At 47.1% G+C, this 26,657-nt stretch overlaps 1 protein-coding gene across 1 annotated transcript in view; it reads left to right on the top strand.

Annotated features, from left to right (window-relative positions):
* LOC144797994 (uncharacterized) overlaps positions 1 to 25,440 on the top strand; it is a 106,767-nt gene extending 81,327 nt beyond the window's left edge. Inside the window, exons 12-13 of the mRNA XM_078668790.1 lie at positions 8,061 to 8,128; positions 24,942 to 25,440. Of these exons, the coding sequence (XP_078524916.1) occupies positions 8,061 to 8,128; positions 24,942 to 24,977 (104 nt within the window). The 3' untranslated portion in view covers positions 24,978 to 25,440. The remainder of the gene's footprint in view (positions 1 to 8,060; positions 8,129 to 24,941) is intronic.
* Positions 25,441 to 26,657: the final 1,217 nt, after the last annotated feature.

The following is a 26,657-nucleotide window of genomic DNA, read 5'->3' as shown; positions in this document are numbered from 1 at the left end:
CGGACTTCTCCACAACCCTACACCACTGTACCCTTCTTCTATCGTTCTCCAGAAACACATCTGCCGTGGCACATTTGTGCGGTGCTCCCTTCCGATGGTTACTAACAAGTGCGAGTCTGAGTGCTAGTGGATTATGATCACTCTCGGGGCGATCCACCACTGTCATATCTACCAGAGAGGACCAGCACTCAGCCCTAATAAGGATGTAATCAATCCTACTCGTCCTATGACCATTGTCAAATGTATGCTTCCCGTGTTTGTCTGAAGGGGTACGCCCATTTGCGGCTCTCAGTCCCCATTCTAGGCAGAACCCCATCCAGTGGAAAGCTGCTTCTGTCCCTTTCTTAATAGATGCTAGTTCTAGGGATGGAATCTTCCAAAGTTTGTCCTCTTCTACCAGGAAGTCCATCTCATTTCCAAAGTATGGCTGAAAGGTGCAATTTAAGTCACCTGCCAAAATGATAAAGGGTTCCCTTCCAACTTGGTTAAGGATGAGCTCTAAATCATTAAACATACCAATTGGGCTACGTCCCCCCGGGATTCCCCGTACATAAACATTTATAACAACTATCGCCTGGGAGCCAGGTCTTGAAAGCTTGATCACAAGGATATCAGGATTTGTGGTGGGCACCTCAGTAATATAATAGTCCAATGACTGTCTAAGCCAGACACATAGACCCCCTGACGGTCTACCCACTCCTGTCCTACGAGCTGGTTTATAAAAATTTAAATACCCATGGTGGAATATAGGGTCAATCGCCCAGGTCTCCTGAAAGATTAAGATATCCTGGTTATTCACTAGCTCCAGCCATTCCTCAATTTGTAGTTTACTACGTAGGCCAGCTAGGTTCCATAAAATAACTTTCAATGATGTTGGATGGTTGGCCAATTCCACCCATCCGGAGGCATTTGTGCTTGGTGGAAAAGGGTTACCCTCTCTCTGGCTAAAAATAGCCTCTTTTAGTACATTGTCCCTCCTAAGGTGGGGACGAATGTTATTGATTTCACCATTCCCACAGTCAGCCATCCCAAATGCCATGCTTCTGCCTTGATTCCCTCTAGATATATCAATCTCCCCATTTCCAACCTGGGATGCCGCTACATCCTGGACCACAGCCTTATCTGTTACCAAGCTTATGTCATGATTACCTCTATGCAAGTCTGGCTCCACATTCCCAACCTGACATGCCATTTCTTTCTGTGCCTCAACATTAGTTGGTACATTGTCTAATGTGACAAAGACACCCAAACGATCTTGAGTGACCTCCGTGTCAGAAAGTGGCAGGACAAGTCAATCGTTTGATTCCAATCCCGAAAGGGGTTCATATAGGTTATACAACGGAATGTTCCAATACTCATTAGGTTTAGAAGGGTTAAGAAAGTTATTAGATGGAAGGAAATATCTGGGGGGGCGTTGACATAAGGGAGCAGGGAAAAGGTTATTTGGGTTTTTGGCTGGGCATGAGAAATGTGGTGGACAATTAGCTAAAATTGAGGGATTAACATTTCTGCGAGTTACGAGGTGATTAGGAGGAATAAACAAAGCCTCGGGATAAAAGTAACTCAAGTTGCGAGTTGAAATTCCCCCCTCACTTCTTCCTGGGAACCAGTCGGTAATATGTGTGACCACTCTATGGTCCTTAAAGTTTACGATCACAACATCCCCCTCAATGTCTTTGGGTCTAGGACCCACCCATTGACATCGTTTTACGGAGATTATATCTCTGTTTAGATGAGGGGGGAGGGGTCTGTTGTTACGCAACCAGAAAATAACTTTGTTTTTAAGATTATCATTATATTCAGTATATCCCTTAGAAATAATTGGGACACCTGTTAGAAGGATCACATAATTAGCTGACTCTGGGGGTAAATCCACTATATTCCTACGATTTGAATATACTCTTTGTGGTTTAACTGACCCCGGGATCATACTTGGAACTTTAGTAGATAGAGGTGGTTTTTTAGGGGCTGTCACGTGCTTCTCTTTAGGTGGGTCATGTACATCCTTTGGCTTGGTAGTGTTTGGGGGAGCAGTTTTACTATTGGATATTGGTTTTTCCTTCTCTTTATGAGATCTAATTATGTTTGGAGTTTTAGAGCTTGGCTGGCATTTTAACTGGGGCGGATCTTTGGGTTTCTCGGGGTCAGGATTTGCACTTGGGCAAAAGGCTGCCAGGATGCAGTCCATTTTTTCCCCTAAGGTTCTGACTCTCTCTATAAGAGGGAGCATATAGGATTTTAGGAGCCGTTCAAATGTCTCCATTGTCTCTTTGGTGAATGGAGTTAATTCTCTAGGGATAGATGGTGTTTGGGTACCTATTAAGACATCCCTCTCTAGAAGGCCAGGTGGTTTGTCTTTGGGGCCTACCAGAGAAGGGATTATATTCGAAAAATGTTCCCCTTTTTGTTCCCCGCCTTTTCTCCTTCTTTTCTTTGGTGGAGAGTAATGTACCCTCCGGGGATTCTTAGAATTGTCTTTGGTCTTGCTAACAATAACTGATGGAAGTGACTCTGTAGGTGCATCAATGTCAATTGGTTGGGTGGAAAAGGTTGACTGGAGTTGCGAAGCAGGATCCAGGCCAACAGGGGAGTTTAGATCTATAAGACAATTGGAATTAATAGAAGGGCAATTTAGGTTACCATCATTGGTGATATCAAATTGTGCAGGGATTATGCTATGGTCTTGAAAAATAAGAGGAATGTGGTCGGTGCTAAATAGCTCAGCATCAGTTTCCAACCTACATGTATTACCTGACTCTTGAGTGATGGGTGACCTTTGAGAAGTAATCAGTGGTTTCTTTTTAAGAAGTTCTATTGAGAAACGGCGCTCTGCACGTTTCTCCGCTAGCAAAAGTTCTTTATCTATTTCTTTGGTTGCCCTTGCAAAATATTTGTCTAAGGGGCCAAGTATGGACACCCCAACGCTAAAGGGTAGAGAGTTAGACATTTCTGTGGGCATCCTAAACACTTGGGACACCCCAGATTACATCAAACTATAGGCAACAGTGGAAGATAGCCCCAAAGAATAGATGTTAGGGAGTGGGCCCAGCCCAGCCTCCTGCAGCCCCTGACGGCCACAGACGGTCCCGCCCTTGTCCCAGGCTTCTCCCGGGACGCTCCAGCACGCTCCAGCGCAGCGGAATATCTGCCTGTTATCTAGGGAGGGAAGTGATTAGGGGCGGGGCGGCCAGGCAGGGAGAGCGGACCAGGTGGTGAGAGAAGGTCATGCAGGGTCTCCTGGGAAACGGAGTCCCTGTTTTCATGCTCGCAGCCCTGTCGCCTTTGCAACCCTCACCTTCCCCAAACACAGTACTTCAGCACGAGTCCAGGAGCTGAAACCGACAGAGTCCCCAGCTGACAAAGCGGGACCCGCGGAGCATGTCCGGCGAGCTGCTGTCAAGTCCCCGGGCAGGAACACTCCAACACTACCACAGCTCCTCACAGGTAACCAGCTGCAACAATGGGCAGAGGTGACTGCGCGCTGAGTGCTAATTTTTACTTTTAAACCTGCAAGATCTCTGCTGCTGAGTGCGAACAGCCTTACGCTTGGACCGTCCCGCTGAATACAAGCGGCGAGCGGTAACTTGTATTTTTTAATCACTTCCCCCTATCCCGCCCTCCTAACTCCTCCCATCACTGGCGTCACCGCCTATATAGACGGCCCTTATGCGTCAGCGCAGCGCGACGTAGGCGCGCCGGAGTTGCGCCAGAGTTAAGCCCGTCTGCGCCCGTCCGCGCCAGCACGGGCCCAGGGCCTAGTCTCTCTGCTCATGATTATGTCACATACTCCCGGGCTGCTTTACTGCAGCTGCAGGGTCCTCCTTGTTCTTCTAATGTTATTTTTAACTGTCACAATGCTCCCACCTTGTGCCCAAATTGCAGTCTCTCATTGGAATCTTCCGTTTCAAGTTTAGACTGCATGTCTTCCACCTTTTGGAACATGTCATCTCAAAGCCACAATCCTTCCCTCATTTTGCCTAAACCCTGCTCAATTTGGAAATTTATCAGTATCAATTGTCGATCTCTCGCGAAACATAAGAGAGATATTTTCGACCTTTTGGTGACAGCCAGCCCAGCTGCCATGTTTGTCACTGAAACCTGGTTAACTGATAGCTCTGGCCCTGACATCGCCATGGCTCTCCCCGATGAATACACCTACATTGGGCGAAACCGGGTTCTCAAAGATGGAGGGGGAATCGCTATCATTTTCAAGAGAGAATTCTCTTGTAAATGGGAAGATCTCGATCTCCCAAATTGTGAGGCGGGTTTGTTTAAACTCTTACTCACTCCTCACTTTACCTTAACTGGCACGCTGATTTATCGGCCGCCGGGTTCTGCTAGTAATTGGGCTTCCTCCTTCCCTGAATTCATTGCCCCACTTTTGGTTCAATCTACTAATTTTATTATTGTCGGCGATTTAAATATCCATTTTAATTCTGAGTCGTGTGCTATTTCTACACGCCTCTTACAGGACCTTGCAGCCTTAGACCTTCACTTGCATAATTTTGATCCCACTCACAAAGCCGGTAATCTTTTAGACCCCTTTATCTCCAATCTCACTGGCATCTCCTATCAATCCTCAACACCAGTTATTTGGTCGGACCACTTTACTGTTAATTTCTCAATTAAAACAGCAATGGTTAAACCCTCGAACCCCGCTCTTCCTCACAAGGCCAGTAGGAACTGGAAACACTTAGATACTGATAAACTTAACTTCATCCTTGCTAAGGAAAAAACCTATGCTTACCAGTATAACTACTAAAGAGCTACCTACCATCAGACGATGGTTGACAACAGCTTTGGATTTTTGTCTTCCAACTCAAAAAAATAAAACTCAAATCCATCATCCACCAGCACCATGGTTTACTGATGTTCTTCGTCGAGAAAAATCTAATTGTAAAAAATTGGAACGCATTTGGCGTTCCAAGTATAATGCTGACCAGAAATTAAAATATAAGGTAGCCCTTAAAGCCTATCATTCGTCTTGTGACACCGCCAGAGCCAACTTTGCCAATTCTACTATTCTTACGGCAAAAATAGACCTAAGGCTCTGTTTAAAATCGTTAAAGAGCTTTCAGGTGCATCTGCTGTACCTAAATATCCCTGTTTGGACACTGCCCAATGTGAGGTTCTGGCCAATTTTTTCGTTGAGAAAATTGATAAAATTTATGATACTTTTAATTCTACTTCTGCTGTGTTAGCTAATCCTGATCCAACCTTAGGTTCTCCCGTTCTTGATACTACCCTTGGTTCCACATCCGCGTCTCCCCTTCTGCATGCCTGGGACCCTATCTCGCCTTTACTTTTAAAAAAGTATCTTCTAGATATTAAATCCGGCTCCCCCCCTTGACCCAATGCCTCCACAAGTCCTGAGCTCTCTGGATCCAGCTCTACTTGATATCATCTTGAAGGTTCTGAACGCGTCTTTAAATGAAGCTATCGTTCCCAATGAATGGAAACATGCTATGGTGGTTCCATTACTAAAAAAGGCCAATGCAGATCCCAACATCCCATCAAACTTCCGCCCTATCTCTTTGCTCTCTTGTTTTTCCAAAATTTTGGAGAAACATGTCAATTCTCTACTTACCTCTCATGTTGACTCTTCTAATTTTCTTCATGGCTCTCAATCCGGGTTCAGGGCTGGTTTTTCCACTGAAACCACTCTTCTTGGTGTGTCGGAATACATTAGACTAAAGGTGGACAACGGGGAGTCAGTGGCGCTCATATTACTTGATTTGAGTGCCGCATTTGACACCGTCTCCCATTCCATCTTGTTGTCCACCTTGAAATCTGTGGGTGTCGGTGGGGCCGCCCTGGCCTGGATTGCTAACTTTCTTTCTGACCGCACGTTTCAAGTGTTCTCCCCTACATCTGTTTCATCAATCTTCCCCTCTAAACACGGTGTTCCACAAGGGTCTATCCTTAGCCCCCTCTTTTTTAATTTATATGTGAGACCCCTGGCCTTTCTGGCGGAACAGGCAGGTCTCACGATTTACTCTTACGCCGATGACACTCAAGTCATCTACTCACTCTCCACCAATAAAAATTCTTCTTCTTCTTCTCTCCAAGATGGACTTCGACAAATATCTGCATGGATGCTTGATCACAAATTAAAACTAAATGGGGACAAAACAGAACTGCTTTTGTTTGGCCAAGACATCTCGCTATGGGGCCCACAACATTGGCCACCAGAGATGGGTCCTCTCCCTACCCCAACTACGACTGCTCGTAATCTTGGGATCCTCTTTGACAATCAATTGTCCTTCAGGCAGCACGTCGTGAAAGTCTCCGCCACCTGTACTACCATCATCAGGTGGCTAAGGAAAATCACGTGGATGCTGCCTGTTGACACCCTGAGGACGGTAGTCCAGGCTCTTGTCATCTCACGCCTGGACTACGGGAACATCTTACTCTTGGGTGCCTGCAAGGAGGTAACTAGGAAGTACCAGGTGGTACAAAATATGGCTGTTCGCCTCATTTGTAACCTTCCTGCTAGAACATCGACCTCGTCTCACATGCGCGAACTGCATTGGCTGCGTATGGAGAATAGGGTTAAATTCAAAGCTTTGTGTTTTATGCACAAAATCCTGACCGGAAAAGCCCCACACTACTTATCTGTTCTAGTACAACACTATGTCCCCTCTCGCACACTTAGGTCCTCCACCCAAAATAAAGTTAAAGTACCGCGTGTCAAGAGAGCTAAAATGGGAGGTCGGTCATTCTCCCTGTTAGCGCCCTCTCTTTGGAACTCCCTACCCTTATCTTTACGCTCTGAAATGTGTTTTCTGACTTTCCGTAAGGGAATTAAGACCTGGTTATTTAATATGTAGGCTGCTGATCCGATACTCCCCTCACCTCGTATACTTTCTGTCTGCTTTAGCGCCGGGAAACCTCCGGGTAGCTGTGCGCTTAATTAAGTGTAATTATAATAATATAATAATAATGAGGGTCCCACGGGGTCACGAGCAAAGGCAAACATTGAGTCCTTCATGGTCAGGGGGTGGGGCGGACAGGCAGGGAGAGCGGACCAGGTGGTGAGAGAAGGTCATGCAGGGACTCCTGGGAATCGGAGTCCCTGTTTTCACGCTTGCAGCCCTGTCGCCTTTGCAACCCTCACCTTCCCCAAACACAGTACTTCAGCACGAGTCCAGGAGCTGAAACCGACAGAGTCCCCAGCTGACGAAGCGGGACCCGCAGAGCGGGTCCGGCGAGCTGCTGTCAAGTCCCCGGGCAGGAACACTCCAACACTACCACAGCTCCTCACAGGTAACCAGCAGCAACAATGAGGGTCCCTGTACACACGAAAAATCAGGCTGCAATAAGCCAGAGGACTGTGGAGAGCCGAGCGTCGTGTCCACTGCTTGAAACAGCAGTAATCTCAGATCCGCACCTCATTTCCTCCTGGACGTAAGGAGTTGCCCTGGAGGGACGACCAGCAAATTGCACTGCTACGGCTCTGATGCACAGACAGCGCATCTAAAAGAGCACATATAAAAAGACAAGAGAACCTAACCTTAAAACCAGAACAAATCAATAGTTCACCAGGAACAAAGGACCAAGCACAGTATTCATAGCCATAACCAACACCAAAAACAGTGATAACACAACTATAATTACCCTACTTCAACAAGCAGAACAAAACAACAATACACATAGTTAGCCATAAACCCACAACCAGAAAGAAACCAGTGGGTACATCTTAATTTAGCCACAAGCCCCACATCCAGATGATAATTAGAGAATGCAGGTGTCCTTGGACAGTTTTCCCGATCGCAAAATGTCATCCAAATCAAACACAGAAACTAGGTAAGAGAAAGTAAGAGTCCAGGGGCACCATGCAACAAGTGATAGTTTGGGTTATGCAGCTAATTTCTTCTGGGTCGAGTCTGCAGGGTGTCTGTGGAGTTGTGGGAATACACAAGGTATGAAAAGACATAAAGCCCCTCACCTTTGGCTGACTTTTTATTTTATACATATAACTATTAAGGGTAATTTCTAATCTGTCTGTCCTCTGTGCTCCTAATGTTTTGCTTACACAACTCTGCCTTTGGTTCTTTCAGGTGCAGAAGGCGGTTCAGCTTCCGGCTCTTTCAGGCCATCCCTGGATAAAGTGGACACTAAAGCACAGGTAGGGGGCATATGTTTATCTGGCCTGACTATGACTTTCCAAAGGCCCATACAGGAATTACTAAGGGGGTGAACTATATATTTAGAAGCCAAGCAAATGTTAATGTAAAGGAGCATAACACGGGTCCCTATGCTGCAGTGGACCGCCACCATTAGTAGGCAGCCATGTTCGGCTCAAGTTCTTTAAATATGCATCATATAGCCTACCTGTTTTATTTATGGGCTTGCCGGGACCCTTTAGGATGTGGGATTCTATGAAGCGTTTCACAATATTTTGCAGGAGAAAAAGAGGCTCATAATTTCCTTTTGTGCTACTTTCAATGACAACTTGAGCTATTAAGTCATAGTTATATTGTACTTCATTGTAGCATTTGTATAGCTGTAGGGTGTGTGATTTTGGAAGGGTGTTGAGTTTGTTTTGAGGCTCCGTGGGAAGTCTCCCCATCTTTTGCATGATGACAACCAAGTTGCGGTTATCATCTTTTGGGACACAGTGGCTCAAGGCGTGATGGGTGTGGGTGTGTGAGAGACAAATGCACAAATTATAATTTGTGATAAGGCTAAAACATATTGGCAACCCTGCAGCACCAGCCATAAGGACTGAGGGATGCTCAGTGTTTGTTTACCAAAAGAAGTGTGTCATCAGAGAAGGCTCAGTAATCCATATAGCAGTATGTGCCAGGCAGATATGTTGAATTAATACAAATGCCCAAATTGCAAGAAATTGAATTGGTGGCATGAGCAATAGCCAGGATTTTTTTCAAAAGGCAAGTGTACTGCCTACAGCTGAATAAGTATGTACCATCAATCAGGCAAACAGGACTTGCAAAGCCCCCTAATCACACGTGAGGATATACAGGTGCTGAAAACCCTGCTGCTAGGAAGGAACCAGTTGAACAGCCAGGTCTTGAGTCCTTTCCTGAATTCCAACAGAAAGGATGAGGTCAGGAGGTGAAGGAGGAGGTTGTTCCAGGTCTTAGCTGCGAGGTAGGAGAAGATGCATCCAAAGTTGTTGCTTCGGCTGATGGGGGGACTGTGGGTGAGGGAGTCGGAGCGCAGGTGTCTGGAGGGTTGGTGAAAGTTTAGGTGGTCGTTGATGTATCCTGGTAATTTGTTATGAAGGGCTTTTCAGGTGTGGCTCAGCATCTTCAATTGAGTGGAGCTTTCTACGGTGGGGGTGATGTTGATTTACTTTGGGAGGTCTATGAAAGGAGAAGTAAGTGGGAGAGCAATCATAGGTGGAAACCTGTCTACAAACTGCACAATACAGAAAACCCCTCTCAAGCTCCTGAAGACTCACAAAGGTGGATGAGCACCAGCTGGTTGAGGTCTGTCCAGGTTATGGCCCAGTCCCTAGTTAGACTGACACCCTGTGCATGTGAGGGTGAGAAACAAAGGGCTTTGTTTGTCATTTGCTGTCACCCCTCCATGCGAGCCTAATACTTTTTTTAGATTCCAGAGACCCTTGCTCTTTCTAGTTCTTTCTAGGCACCCTCCTGACTGTCTAGAAATTTCCCCGCAGACCCTTTTCACTTTCATTAAAAGCAGAGTATGATATTTCAGGGCAAAAAATTAAATATGTACTGAAGTAAAGCATACCCTGCTTCCACAGTTCCAGCTAAGACAGCAGCAGTCTGTGGTAGTTCTCATTCTGTTCAATCTTACCCAATTCTTCTCTAAACTATGAGCCCTGAGACAAACACCTTTCATATATATCTCTGCCAGTTAACTTTCCTTCTTTCCTTCAGATCTCCTTTCTGTCCCCTTCCTATAATCCCCTCCTCCCTCATTAACTCTGTTCCCACCTCAAGCAAGAGGCCTGTGATCTAAACCACTATTAGCGAAAGGTGTCATTTCCTGTCCTGGCCATCTGCCATTTCAACTTCTCTGAAGACCAGCTGCAGCCAGCAAAGTGTGTGGACTGAGCTGCTGAATACTGCAGCTCAAATCCCCCCTGTGCAACACTGCATTTGCTTGCATTCGAGAGCTCTTGCTTTGGCCCCTGTTGGCACATTTTAGGGAAACATGAAACTACTTCTTTATGTTTGTTTAAACTAATTTTATTTAATCAAAAAGACAACCAATACCTCATATCGGCACTTTGGATCATGCAGGATACCACAATAGTGTAATTGCAGATACCTCAGATACGCCCTCCCCCCACGCAAATGGACTTTTACATCTGAAATGCACCAGAACATACCGTCCCTCATTCTGCCCTACCAATATGTCAATGAGACCCCGATAAGTACCCCACATTTGTCCAGTAGCGGTCGGTGGTGGGAGTGCTGCCAGGCGTTGACGATTGGCGGGGAGGGGTGGGGTGGGGGGTAGTAAACTATGGAATACGGCCAAATACAGGTAAGGACACATATAAATAAAACAAATTTTGTTGCGTGCACTACATCGCCAAATTCGATGCATTGTGCGCAACAAAATTTGTTTTATTTATTTATATGTTTACTTACCTGCATTTGGTCGTATTCTATAGTTTACTACCTCCCACCCTGCCCCTCCCCCATCCCACGTCATCGCCCGGCAGCACTCCCACCACCGACCGCTACTGCATTTGTCAGATCTTTACCCACTTCTGGGGGCATCCCCTGCCCTCATAGACCTGGCGTTCTGCCGCCCTACACCAATCCATATCCATTTGCCATTGTTCCACACTGGGGGGTTTGGCTGTCCACACAGGTGTACAAAATTTCGTTTGTCACTACAAATCCCAGAGTAGACAGTAGTCTGGGGAACTTACCGTGATACGTTTAGAAGGATCATTTTAGCTGTAGTCCCATTGCTGACTACTGTCTAAGCCCCTCTCGGACCCCGGCCCAAAAGTCCCAAAGCTTCGGGCAGTCTCAAAGAGTATGCAAGAAGCCGCCTTGCAGCCCACACCCCCTGACACACATGTTGGTGGGAACTCATCTGACCTTATGCATAAACACTCTTGTGTAATGGGATCTGTGCAATAGACTCAACTGCACTGAGTGAAAGTGCACTCTTATGGCCACCTCCCTGGGTGAACGAATCAATTCCTCCTCTTCCTCATCCTCCATATCTCCTACATTTGCATCCCAGGCCTCCAGGAGCTTCACCAGGGGATCGGGGGCATAGTTCATCAATATGCTGTATGTAAGGGGAAATTCCACTCTTATGCAGGGGTTTAGTCAAGAGCATATCCTTCAGGGCGCCTCTTCCAAGATCGCATTCTGCTTCAGATGCACCAGCAAGGCATAAATCAACAGGTAGTATTGGAGGAACTCCCCAGAAGTCAGTCCACCAGCTTTACCCCCTCCACATGTCTCCCAGACTGGAGCTCCCAATTAGGCCCGCCTACCAAAACCCTTGAGTCTCTCTACCTGCATGTCAACAAAAAGTGTTATCTTTGGACAGAACTCTAAGGCTACTACTATTCACTGTATATCCTATTATACACCACGCTCACACTCATGCAAACTATCCACATACTTGGAGGGAGCAGTATAATTACACGCCTCAAACTCCTTACTTATAAATCAGAAGCAATAGTTTCACAAAAATAAATCACTTTATTCCTCAATTTAATCCAGGTTATGGTTAAATAAGCATAAGCTTAACAGTATGTAGGTAATCAATACTTCTGTTCCATCAGAACAGCGTCAAAAAACACAATAATTGCATACAATTTTCATTAAATACATATACCACATAAAAACAGGGAGAGTACATACAAAAGACAGAAACAATGTCATTGAATGGCCCACGCCTCTGATTGTTTCATTTAGAGGCTGAGACGCGATACCATACAAATAATGAACACTCATTGGTCCCAGTTTCCTCACAGATTGTGTTCCTTTTGTAAAGCGTCTCCCTACCTGCGTCAGTGTATAATTGTCCCAACCTGGTGTCATCGCTGTGGGTTTCCCCTGCCAGCCAAGGAATCTAGTAGCTACCCACCATACCGATGACGAGACCCTTGTTAGGGGACTCAGAGACCTACAGCCTCCACTGGAGTGCAGTGCTCTCAGGTAGCCCGCGGGCCCAACTCTCTACGCTGTCACCTAATCAAAGGCTCCTCCCAAGGTATGAAGACCCACAAGTTTACATGGATTATCTGGGAAGCCCAGCAGTATTTTTTCACATCTATTAGGGTAATGTCTCTATCATCCAACCCCCTCATGAGCTTGGGGAGAGCTAGTCTAGCTGCTCTCCCATCCCAAAGGATCTGACGATTTCTAGCTGACCCGTCCAAAATACTTGTGTGGAACCTGATACTGAGAATTTTGGAGCGCATACAGGAGTCTCGGCAAGGTCATCATTTTATACATATCCTCCCTGCCCGAAAGCGACAACGGGAGCCTCTGCCACTGCTGCACGTCTGCCCTAAAGCGTTCCAGTGCAGAGTGTAGATTGATTGAAATCGAAAGATCTGGACAACTGGTGACAGGAAGGCGAAGGTTCTTAAAGCTCACCTGCGCCACCACTAGTTCCTCCGGGAGGTGTCGATCCGCCACCCATGCACACAGGGGTAGAGGAGCGGCTTCACCAGTTGATCCGAAAACCAGAATAGGTGCCAAAGAGATGGAAGATCTATGAAGAAGCTGTGGGAGAGTAATCTCAGGACTGGTCACATATAGGAGGATATCGTCCGCATACAACCATATTCTGTCCTCCCAGCCTGCTCCAGAGTCGAGTCCGCCCAAAAAGGACACCCCTGCCTGCTGCCCCAGTGCAACCTAAATGAATTGTAACACACACCATTGACTTTGACCTGCGCCAGTGGTTCGCTGTAGAGCAGCTTGATCCACCCGATATAATTAGGGCCAAACCTCATTCTCTCCAGGACACATGAAATTATTTGTTAGTTCTTTAAAGCTGGTAGCAACGTGTCGGCCTAACCTTGTTGATTCCGGGGCACTTGGTCCCACCCTAATGACCTGTCCCATACAAAAATCTACCTCTATCAGTCGGAGTGAGCTGCCAGAGAGCATAGATAAGCAGACTGCTGTGCAATAGAACAGTCAAATTAGCTCGAGAAATTGACAACTGAGCAACCCAGTGCAATACAATGAGAGTAGAGGTCCTAATGCACCAAACATCCTTACACATAGTACACTCAGCAGGATTGGACATATCTTACTTCTGCTATCAACCAATATGAAACATTGCTAAACAAATACAAGGACATACACATCTTTACTGACCGGTTTCCATGACCTCAGACCAGCTTGCTCTGGACAATGAGAATTCACAACGGTAAAGAGCTCACAGACTCTGAGAGCGCAACAACATAAAACAGTAGTGTGTTGTAAAACTCTAGAAACGTAACATAACATTTGTGCTACAGAGGTGTTTGTTCTTGGATTCAGTCAAATGATGATGGATTTGTACTTAATTTAAGTAATATAGTTCCTGGTCACTAGATGGCAGAACACTCATGTGCTACCGAGAGAGGGTGGATCCTCTATTAGCGTCAATGGCATATCCTGTAATCTCAGTTTTACCGTGTACAAATAACTTGTTTTCATGAGTCTCACTTGCCATGTTATTGTTTCAAAGTTCATCTGCTATAACTTCAGCTAATTAAGAGTTAGCCTGAAGTTTAAAAAAAGGTTGGCAAAGCGATTCTAATAATTCTCACAGATGTGCAATTCCAGTCTGCACATTCTGCATACCTAACAATTCGCCCTTATCTGGTTAATGTGTGCAAAACCAGTTTAGCAAAGGCCATAACAAGAAAACGGCCTGTAGCCTTGATGAGATATGCACTATGCTGGGTAATTGTGTTTCATTTCTTCTAATGTCGATAGATACCATTATGTGAGCTGCTAGATTGGAAGTTATGACACTTTACACCACTAGCAAGTGAAGAGCTGTGCTCAAGCCACTGGGATTATATAAGACATAACATACCCCCTGACATATGTTATAAGGATATTGCAAGTCACTGAGGCGTTCCATAACCATATCGGAGGCACTAGGCCGAAGGCCAAGTTCCTTTAAAAGTTTATGGTACTCCGAGGTGACTTGCAATATCCTTAACATGTACAGCGGGGGATACTTTATCCCATATAATACATGGTCACACCATCACCTTTTCAACAAAAAACTTTGGTGTGTAGCTCTTTCATATGAAAGACAGCAAGTTTATAAACATGAAGACGAAAAATGGAACCTATGGCGAAAATTTTAACACATCAAGACTGCTGGATATATTTTGCAAAAAGATGTTGCAAACAGTTCAGCACAGGTCAGGTATGTAAAAAAAAACAGTAGCTGAGAATTCGTAGATTACAGGGGTCTCCAACCTTTGTTGTGGTAAGAGCTACTTATGTTCAATGAAAATCATCCCAACCTACTAATATTATTTGTGTTGTAATAGAGACTACATTAGACAAGATTACACTAGTAGACACAATGCAGGATTATCAGCAGTGAGTACCCCAGTGCATATGGCAGGATTGCCAGCAATAATATAAAAAGTCTTGATAAATTAAGTAGTTTTACATGAGCAATGCTTAACAGACATAGGTGTGGGTTCTATAAATACAAACCGTTTTTCTTGAATATGTGCTTGGGAATTTTGGCATACATGTGTTCATTTAACTAAGCAACTGCTTCTAATTTAGTAGGTTGGGCTGCAACGAGCAAAGCTACTTATATGTAGCTGGAGATCTAACAGTAGCTCATGAACTACTCGTTGGAGAAGCCTGGTGTAGAAAGATTCAAATTTTTCTATAATTTTCTATATCATTTCTAAGGAGTACAAAAATAAAACATATTCTGTGTGTCACGGCAAGCTAGGAAAAAGAGCAGACGAAAGAAATGCAAGGTTTCTTTTTTGTTGTTTTAAACAGCTGTTCCAAAACCTGACCTGCCTCTCACCTCTGTTTCTATCTCTGGCAGCAGAAATTGTAATGCCAGAACTCTACTGTAATAACCTATTACACTTGAGTTTTGTTATAAGCGGTGACTAGGTGCGTCACAAGTCGCTGATTATAAAGAATTCAGAGACAGGCGTTTATAAGGGGTTCTCAGAATGCCCTGTAGAATACAACAATCAAAGACCAAATTATGCTGCATGGTGTACAAAATTAATAGAAGACCACAATGATGACATGTTATCTGATAAAGGCAAATGATATATTACATTCTCTTACATTTTTATTTAGCAGGTTACAATTATTTACAACAGCGTAATGTTACAAGAAGGACCCCACAACTGTACCAAATACACAGGTTTCTTATGAAAGACAACTATACAGAGGAGATCCCCATCAAAACACATTTTAGCAAAAACTCAGATTTTGTGTTGCGGGGAAGTACATGTTATTAAAATGGTCCTGTCTAGCTCGCAGGCTATAACAATTGTTATACAATATGTACAGTGTGGACAAGAAGCCCACATGTAAACAATCTTTGCATGGAGAGGTGAGCCTCTTTTATTCTGGGGATCCCAGCAAAGTTTTAAAGACTGAGCTATGGACCTCAGTGGTAACACTACAGGCTCCTGCTGAACCCCAGTCAAAGAGGACTCAACTCAGCATTCCAGTGTTGTGCATTACTCACTTATTTATGAAGGGGTTCACAGAAAGGTACTTAAAATGTCCACAAAGAGGAATGCACAATTATTTGCAGGTATTCTATTTATGTATTTAGTTGTTTTACAAAGCAGTGTGCCTCTTTGGTTACTTCTGAGTTCACTAAAAGGGGTCCTCTGATGCCGCCCTGGGCCAGGCACATGCCACAATATTGTCGGGACATTATTTGACTTAGTTTGCCCTAAATGTAGTTGGCAAAAATGTCGCCTCATTGGAGTTAGTAAGAGAAAATATGCACCCAGGGAGGTCCCGTATTTGTAAAGGATATATTTATGCCACACATTATTTATATTTGCCCCAGTCTGACATACAACCCGTGGATGAGTTCTGTGAGTGCATCATTGTCTGAATATTATAGTTTTCAGAGGTTCTTAAAGCGCATGCACTTTGGTTATGCCCCTAAAGTGCAGGGCGTGAGTTTTACCTAAACTCCCAGGAAATGACTGACAGGCTTCACTGTTTGAATGATCATTGCAGGGCTAGGCGTGCAGGGACTGATCAGACACTCAGCAGATGTATACTGGGGATTGAACACTGGCAGATATTCAGATCATTTGGTCCTTAGGTTTAACTCAGTAGACCCTCTTTTTTTAAACTACTGCAGCTTTAAAAACATTATTATTGGAATACCTTGAGATGTTTTCCTCTGAGGGCTTGCAGGTGACAATGGCCAGGAAGAGGAAATCTCCTGCTGTTTCTGATGGTACTTGCATCCCAGGGGCGTAACACAAGCCCCCGCAGGCCCCGCATTGCGGGGGGGCCTCGCGCTCCTGGGGGCCCCGGCCGGGCCCCTCCTCACATCATACAATTATTACAATACATCTATAATTGTGGCTCTAAATGTTGAGCAGTGCGGACTTTTGAAATGGTGCGGGCCGTGGGGGCCCCGGCCGGGGCCCCTGCGAGTGTTTGAAAATGGTGCGGGGACCCGCCCGGGGCCCCTGTGGGACTGGGAGAGAGGAGTCTACAAAATGGTGCAGGCAGGCCAGGCCCGGGCGGGGCCCCGGCCGGGGCCCGCCGCCTGAGTCTTCGAAATGGTGCGGGCCCCCGAGAGAGCAAGTCCGAAATGGTGGGGGGCCCCAGCCGGGGTGTGATGGGACTACTGTGAGCATTTATAACACTGAGCCGCCACTGCCACTCACTCGAATCTATGAAATGGCGGACAGGGAGGACTGTGGACAGAGTAGACTTTCACTTTCCATTCCATTCCGTTCCGCGCCGCGTATGCGCGTGCCGTGTGGGGGGCGGGCTGCTGGTGAGTGGTGACAAATGTCAAGCAGCCGGCCCCGGGCACAGGGGTACAACACTGTCGGCGGCCCAATGCATCCCAGAGGTTATTGATAGATGCCCATCGCTTTTATGTTGTGTATGGCTTCCCATGACCACCACCTCCACGTGCATCTCTCCGTGCCACCAATGTACTTACCGGGGGAGGGTAAACACCCATTATTCCGCAACTTTCTTTCCGCACACCATCACTCCGCATACTTTCATTACGAAAGTACCATGACTCCGCAATGCCATTATAACGCATGGCATTACATTTCATATGCTTTTACCACGCATACACTTACAAAGAAATTCGTTGTAAATGCATGAATGGTAAAAACATGTTTTTTAGGTCTCGTCCTTTTCCATTGCGAAGCAATGGGAAATGGGGGAGAATTCATGTGCTCCATCGGATAGTCAAACCACCACTTTTTTCCGTGGCGTTTTCTTCGAGTGCACGTACAGGCACGCGCATTTGGCCCATACACTTTCATGGCCATCTGTTCCTGTTCCTAATGGCCATCCCACAGCACAGAGCGCGCATCGCGGCCGCACAGCACATCAAAGGGCTTCTCCCAGCGTGTGCTGTGCGGCTTCTCCTCCCCTAATTACTTGTGTTTCCTGGCCGCTTCCCGGCCGCTCTTGTATTTAATTAGCAGCTTCTTTTGTAAAGTGCTCTGAAACTTTTGGGTAATGTTTGCGCTATATAAAATCTTCTGATAAGAAACCACCCGTCTGTTGCTGGTCATGCGTGTGTTATGTCCTTGCCTCACGCTCGAGCTTCCCTTCTCTGAGGGGCTTGTCTGGATCAGAGCCAAATTCATGTCAGACCCAACCGAGGTCACATTCCGAAGCTGTACTGACATACCTGGCCCCTGTTCAATTAGATTCAGTCAGAACAATGCCTTTGCTTCAGAGCCGCAGCCCAGCACCCCAACAACTTTTCAGGCCGTACATCGTTTGTGCCTCCGAAATACTACGTTTGAGTCTTTTTATCAGTCAGTCATGGAGGTGTGACTCTGAACTGGTTGTGAGTTGCTTATGTGGAAATATAAACTCAATTTTAATTTTTTCTTAGTTACTTGTAGAAAAATGAATTCTATTGGGATTGTATTCCTTCTTCCAGCTTCCCACATCAGTCTCTTATTCTGCCAGTGTAGCAGATGAGTCGGGTAGTACTCATCAGCTTTTCAATACATAATTCTCTGTCTAATAGCTCACTATTTTCAAACAATACCCCTAGTATGGGCAGGCTATGCATCTTCCATTCTTGGGCTATCGGACGGATTACTATTGGAAGGGAATGTTGTTTCCCTTGTACATTTGCTCACATAATTCATTGGGGCTTGTCTGACTCTAGTTCCCAAACTCTGCTACAGCGCCGGTTCCGAACGAGGAACATCTCTGCAGCAGAATCTTAAGTGGTTTCATACGAAGTTTTCTGCTGCCTAAACCAGGCGAAATATCCATATGAAGCACTAGAAAAAACACGCAGGAATTAGCACGTTATTTCTTTACCCCTGATCTAATCCCACGGGGAAAGAATAAGGATTACTCCGGGCCACTCATAATGAGAACCTAAAACGTCTGTTGAAATTAATCTCGAAGAGCAGAAGTGAAATAAGTCCATCCTTATTTATATTTCTGTCTGCAATTTTGTTCCTCCAGGAAAAACAAGCATTGCAACGCAATAGGTCTCGCATTTACAAGAGTTAGAGCTATTGTCATTGTAAATGACTGCCTTTTATTTATGTTTTGGTTTTTAAAACATAAAGAAAAGGAATTGTCATTTACAATGCCAATACCTTAAACTCGCGTAAATGCGAGACCTATCGCATTGCATCATGCTAAAATTAAAGGTAGTAAAAAGCGCTATGATGGGGCCAGTGCTTTTTAGGTCTCGTGACCTATCAATGCGCATGCGCATTGAGAGAAGCGAGACTATAGGGCTTTAAACAAAGCTTACCTAACTGTGGCGATTTGGTGCTGTGCCCATAGCTTTTAGGTCAATGCGCAAGCGCATTGACCTAAAATGCGCGTGCACAGCACCAAATCGCCAGCCATCTGTTCCCCAGCTTGGATCTCCTGGCTGCTCCTCCCCTAATTATCCGCACATCAAAGGCTGCTCCCTCCCCCTGCTTCACACTTCAAACGAATGCTACCGAGAGCATTTCCCGGCCGGCCGCTTTTAATTTCATTTCGCAAGCAGTTCCCCCTCCTCCCTCTCCTGACTTTCTCCTGCCTGCCACACCAATCCAAACTGAGGCGCTGCTGCTCCAGTCCCTGTATTACTCCCACTCATCTATGATTAGGAATAAAAGACTGTCGGTTAAATACAGTTTCAAGATAAAAATGGTTTCCCATTACTTTTGCAGAATGTTCTGCATTTCCTTAACCGCCTCCAACTCTCCGACTTTCACATGCACATACCACTTTGCTGATACTGACCGAGACATGCGCTTTATAAGCAGGAAATAGAATTCTACAGGAAACAATACTACCGAAGACCATTCGAGGGTGTGAGCTCAATGCCACCGAAGAGTACGTACAATTATTATACTTAAAGTTCAGTCAACTACCCTTGATGCACGGACAACCTTTGAAGAAAGTGAAAAGCATGTACCCTCACCCTCACTCACCCTCAACCCCTCACCCTCACTCACCCTCAACCCCTCACCCTCACTCACCCTCAACCCCTCACCCTCACCCTCACTCACCCTCACCCTCACTCACCCTCAACCCCTCACCCTCAACCCCTCACCCTCACTCACCCTCACCCTCACCCTCACTCACCCTCAACCCCTCACCCTCACTCACCCTCAACCCCTCACCCTCACTCACCCTCACCCTCACTCACCCTCAACCTCTCACCCACCCTCACTCACCCTCACCCTCACTCACCCTCACCCTCACTCACCCTCACTCACCCTCACCCTCACTCACCCTCACCCTCACTCACCCTCACCCTCACTCACCCTCACTCACCCTCACTCACCCCCAACCCCTCACCCTCACTCACCCTCACCCTCACTCACCCTCACTCACCCTCACTCACCCTCAACCCCTCACCCTCACTCACCCTCAACCCCTCACCCTCACTCACCCTCAACCCCTCACCCTCAACCCCTCACCCTCACTCACCCTCACCCTCACCCTCACTCACCCTCAACCCCTCACCCTCACTCACCCTCAACCCCTCACCCTCACTCACCCTCACCCTCACTCACCCTCAACCCCTCACCCACCCTCACTCACCCTCACCCTCACTCACCCTCACCCTCACTCACCCTCACTCACCCTCACCCTCATTCACCCTCACCCTCACTCACCGTCACCCTCACTCACCCTCACTCACCCCCAACCCCTCACCCTCACTCACCCTCACCCTCACTCACCCTCACTCACCCTCAACCCCTCACCCTCACTCACCCTCAACCCCTCACCCTCACCCTCACTCACCCTCAACCCCTCACCCTCAACCCCTCACTCACCCTCACTCACGCTCACTCACCCTCAACCCCTCACCCTCACCCTCACTCACCCTCACTCACCCTCACTCACCCTCAACCCCTCACCCTCACTCACCCTCAACCCCTCACCCTCACCCTCACTCACCCTCACCCTCACTCACCCTCACCCTCACTCACCCTCACTCACCCTCACTCACCCTCACTCACCCTCACCCACCCTCACCCTCACTCACCCTCACCCTCACTCACCCTCAACCCCTCACCCTCACTCACCCTCACTCACCCTCAACCCCTCACCCTCAACCCCTCACCCTCACTCACCCTCAACCCCTCACCCTCACCCTCACTCACCCTCAACCCCTCACCCTCACTCAACCTCTACCCCTCACCCTCACTCACCCTCTACCCCTCACCCTCAACCCCTCACTCACCCTCACTCTCACTCACCCTCACTCACCCTCAACCCCTCACCCTCACCCTCACTCACCCTCACCCTCACTCACCCTCACCCTCACTCACCCTCAACCCCTCACCCTCACTCACCCTCACCCTCACTCACCCTCAACCCCTCACCCTCACCCTCACTCACCCTCACCCTCAATCACCCTCAACCCCTCACCCTCACTCACCCTCACTCACCCTCAACCCCTCACCCTCACTCACCCTCAACCCCTCACCCTCACTCACCCTCACTCACCCTCACTCACCCTCACCCTCACTCACCCTCACTCACCCTCACCCTCACTCACCCTCACCCTCACCCTCACTCACCCTCACTCACCTCACCCTCACTCACCCTCAACCCCTCACCTCACTCACCCTCACTCACCCTCAACCCCTCACCCTCACTCACCCTCACCCACCCTCACCCTCACCCTCACCCTCACTCCCCCTCAACCCCTCAACCTCACTCACCCTCAACCCCTCACCCTCAACCCCTCACTCACCCTCACTCTCACTCACCCTCACTCACCCTCAACCCCTCACCCTCACCCTCACTCACCCTCACCCTCACTCACCCTCAACCCCTCACCCTCACTCACCCTCACCCTCACTCACCCTCAACCCCTCACCCTCACTCACCCTCAACCCCTCACCCTCACTCACCCTCAACCCCTCACCCTCACCCTCACTCACCCTCACCCCTCACCCCCTCACCTCAACCCCTCACCCTCACTCACCCTCACCCTCACCTCACCCTCAACCCCTCACTCACCCTCAACCCCTCACTCACCCTCACTCACCCTCACCCTCACTCACCCTCACTCCCCTCAACCCCTCACCCTCACTCACCCTCACCCTCACTCACCCTCACCCTCACTCACCCTCACCCACCCTCACCCTCACCCTCACTCACCCTCACCCTCTCCCTCACTCACCCTCAACCCCTCACCCTCACTCACCCTCACCCTCACTCACCCTCACCCTCACTCACCCTCAACCCCTCACCCTCACTCACCCTCAACCCCTCACCCTCACCCTCACTCACCCTCAACCCCTCACCCTCAACCTCCTCACTCACCCTCACTCTCACTCATCCTCACTCACCCTCAACCCCTCACCCTCACCCTCACTCACCCTCACCCTCACCCACCCTCAACCCCTCACCCTAACTCACCCTCACTCACCCTCAACCCCTCACCCTCACTCACCCTCACCCTCACCCTCACTCACCCTCAACCCCTCACCCTCACTCACCCTCAACCCCTCACCCTCACCCTCACTCACCCTCACTCACACTCACCCTCACCCTCACTCACCCTCACTCACCCTCACCCTCACTCACCCTCACTCACCCTCACCCTCACCCTCACTCACCCTCACTCACCCCCACCCTCACTCACCCTCACCCTCACTCACCCTCAACCCCTCACCCTCACTCACCCTCACCCTCACTTACCCTCAACCCCTCACCCTCACTCCCCCTCAACCCCTCCCCCTCCCCCTCACTCACCCTCACCCTCACCCTCACTCACCCTCAACCCCTCACCCTCAACCCCTCACCCTCACTCACCCTCACCCTCACTCACCCTCAACCCTCACCCTCACTCACCCTCACCCTCACTCACCCTCACCCTCACTCACCCTCAACCCCTCACCCTCACTCACCCTCACTCACCCTCACCCTCACTCACCCTCACTCACCCTCACTCACCCTCACCCTCACTCACCCTCACTCACCTCACTCACCCTCACCCTCACTCACCCTCAACCCCTCACCCTCACTCACCCTCACCCTCACTCACCCTCACTCACCCTCAACCCCTCACCCTCACTCACCCTCAACCCTCACCCTCACCCTCACTCACCCTCAACCCCTCACCCTCAACCCCTCACTCACCCTCACTCTCACTCACCCTCACTCACCCTCAACCCCTCAGCCTCACCCTCACTCACCCTCACCCTCACTCACCCTCACCCTCACTCACCCTCAACCCTCACCCTCACTCACCCTCACCCTCACTCACCCTCAACCCCTCACCCTCACTCACCCTCACCCTCACTCACCCTCAACCCCTCACCCTCACTCACCCTCAACCCCTCACCCTCACCCTCACTCACCCTCAACCCCTCACCCTCAACCCCTCACCCTCACCCTCACTCACCCTCAACCCCTCACCCTCACTCACCCTCAACCCCTCACCCTCAGCCCCTCACCCTCACCCTCACTCACCCTCACAACACATATTGTGTTACAATAGGTGTCACATTTGCGAAAGATAAACTATTGGCATTGTAAATAACAAAGCTATTAATTTGCTATTTTCAAAACAAGCACATAAATAAAAAATGTGTCCTTTACAATACCAATAGCTCAAACTTTCCTAATGCGAGACCTATTGCATTGCTGTGCTTCTCTCCCCTGCTGCACTCTCCTGCTCTCTAGAGATGTGGCCTAACGACCAGAGCTGCCATCTAAGTCACGTAAATACAAAACATGTTGCATTCCAAATGCTATAGGTGTCACATTCGCGAAAGTTATAACTATTGGCATTGTAAATGACAAAGCCATCAATTTAGCAATTTTAAAAACCAACAAATAAATAAAATATGTCATTTACAAGACCAATAACTCCAACTTTTCTAATGCGAGACCTGTTGCATTTCCAATGCTTGTTTTTAATGTTTGGATAAGGTAAGTATGGGTATAGGGGTATATGTTTTGGGGTACTGAGGTATATGTTTTGGGGTGTTTGGGTATTTTAGGGTTCAGATATAGTTTTGGGTTATGGGGTACAGGGGTAGTTTTAAGGTTTAGGGATAGGTATGGGTTTTGGGGTACATGGGTATTTTTAGGGTTCAGGGCTAGGTTTGAGTTTTGGGGTATAGGGGTATTTTTAGGGTTCAGGGGTAGGTTTGGGTTTTGGGGTACGGGGTATTTTAAGAGTTCAGGGCTAGGTTTGGGTTTTGGGGTACAGGGGTATTTTAGGGTTCAGGGGTAGTTTTGGGGTACTGTGGTATTTTTAGGGTTCAGGGGTAGGTTTGGGTTTTGGGGTACAGGGGTATTTTTAGGGTTATGGGGTAGGTTTGGGTTTTGAGGTACAGGGGTATTTATAGGGTTCAGGGCTAGGTTTGGGTTTTGGGGTACAGGGGTATTTTTAGGGTTTAGGGATAGGTTTGGGTTTTGGGGTACAGGGTATATTTATAGGGTTAAGATGAGTTAGTGTTTAAGGGTGTTGGGGTATTTTAAGGAGTATGGGTGGGTTATGATTATGGGGTATTTAAAGGGAGCAGGATGGGATTAGCACACGATATGAGACATGGCATGAAGGGCAGAACGTACCACACGCCCCCAGCGTTTGTCACACCCCCAGCACACGCCCACAGCACAATGCAGACACGCCCACAAGGGACTACTTTGCTGGCACGGTTCTTTTACCTTTTAAATGTATATGGTGGGCGTCTGCATAGCCTATGTCCTTCTGCTGCAACTGCCCTTTTCAACGCTGTATTGGGTGTTGTGATTGGTGCTGTGGTTCCTGAGATTACCCGCCTCAAAGGTTTAGGCTCTCTCTTTATTATATTACTATAGATATAGATATAGATGTGATTAGAAGAAAAAAAAAATCCTAAAGTCTAAAACTATGAATTACACCTGGTTCCACTGCCTGCAGTACAATTTCAAACACCCCAAATCTAGAGCCATGAGCATTAAAAGTGATGTAACGGTGAATTTTAGCCCTTCGAAGCACGTGTAACTAAGTGATCTTTACCTATACGACTGGGCTGTCCTTCACTGGCTGAAGCTACCAAATATCATGTATTAAGAGAATTAAGCAAAACATTTTCCCCTCACTTGTTCCTGCTAACCTCACATTATGCAGAAGAAAAAGTCGACTCAAAAGCATTCCACGGAGAACTCCCTTTTTTTTTACATTTTTCTAACATTTGTAAAGGTTATAAACAGGTTTCTATGAAAATGGTGTACTCTATTGCAGAAAAGGTAAATGAGGAGTATGCCCAAAATCACACGATTTTCCTTTTTCCTTTATAGCTCAGAATCGGAAGACCTCAGATGGCAAGCAGGTGAACCTTGTGTGCGATAGAGTAAACCAAGGGTCTTGGGTTTGTCGATCAGGAAGAACCAAGCCCTTCTCCAGCTACCACAATAGGCGTCGTGGCCATTAACAATGCAGCACTTCTGGATGGACGATTGGAACAACGAGTTCACAGTCATACCAGGAAACCTTGGACATTGTCAATGAACAGTACAAACAAAATGGCCGACTGCCTGCATTCCCATATCTCTATTCCCAGGAAGATCCTAGGCTGCATTAGGTCAATTGAACTGAATTCCTGTCAAAGACTGCTCCCAACCTTTCCAGGACAGTGGGATACGTGACTACTATCACTTGCAAGAACACGCAACGCCACCCTTGCGTGAGCGCTGTAAATCACATACAATATGTTCCAGTCTGTTGAGAGCCCTAGAAGGTGTTTTAAGACTCCACTGCACAACTGCATTCTTCATGTTTATTAAAGAGTCTTAGCAAGGTGGAGTGTAACCTGGTGATTAATGCAGCCTCTCTTTTTGTGACAATTGGCTTAGAACAATACATGGGGTGTGGCAGCAAGCAGTGAGTGATTTTGGTTTTGTGGGTGGCTGAAATTATCTCTTACCCAGAATGTTTAAGCCATTTCCACTGTGATGAAAACTCTCAAGAAGCCTGTGTACCTTGGGTCTCACTGGGGCACCTCAGTTCTTTCTGTGAGAGTTCGAAATTGGTTCATTCTAGGCTTGCTCCACAGTGGCCCCTTCCTGCAGGTGGAGGTGAGACAGGAGATGACAAGTTACAGTATGGGAAAAGGAGGTGCTAGAAGAGAAACAGTCTGAAAAATTCTGGTAACGAGGGGATGCTCTACTCTCAATAAGTCTCATCACCTGGTGAGGTATTTTAAGACATTTGGACCATTTGCCCAGAGTTTGCACATCTGGGCCTTCCTAGGGTTGTGAAAAGTTGCCAAAGTTAAATGTAACAAACTTCCTGAAGATTTTTAATGTAAAGAATTGCCACGTAGCCAAATTTAAGAAGTGGAAGTTTAAGAAAAAAATACCCAAAAGTAGGGTTTGCATACTAAAAATCTCCACAAAACCCATGGCTCCATTCACAAAACTATTTGAATATTTAGGTCACCTTTAATGTGCAAATGGCCTGTTTTAGGAGTATACATCCGTGTGTTCAGAAAGCATGGATTTATGTGGATAGAAAGATTTACTTGAGCATGCTTCTTCTTGTGAGTAAGTCTTCTCCCGGGGATGACACCTATTAGTGGCAGGGAAGGAATGCCCAGAAAAGCTTGGCCGCACCATGTTTACTGTTATTCACAAACCTTTCCCAATCCCATTCCTACCCTGGAAACGGTTAAATATACAATCATGGCAAAGACAGGAGTAAAGCTGATTCCTAGGACTGAAAGAGGTGGGAAAGGCCTCAAAATTGGTAAGGTGTTTCTCGAAAAAATAAAAATAAATTCGCTGTAAAAACAAAATAATTCTGAAAGTACAACTGCACTATTGGATGACATTTTCGTGTGGGTGTGTATATAAATATTTGAAAAATAATATATATATATATATATATAAATATATATATATATAAATATATATATGCATGTACACTTACAGAAAGGTTCTTACATTGTTGGAAAATGGCAATTCATAAAGGTTTTCCACAAGCGCTCATGGGAACCTACTTTCACAGCGTCCCCA

This window comes from Lissotriton helveticus, chromosome 12, assembly GCF_964261635.1.
Source record: "Lissotriton helveticus chromosome 12, aLisHel1.1, whole genome shotgun sequence".
NCBI lineage: Eukaryota > Metazoa > Chordata > Amphibia > Caudata > Salamandridae > Lissotriton > Lissotriton helveticus.
Note: the sequence above shows the minus strand (reverse complement) of the source record. Positions and strands in the feature narration are given on the sequence as shown.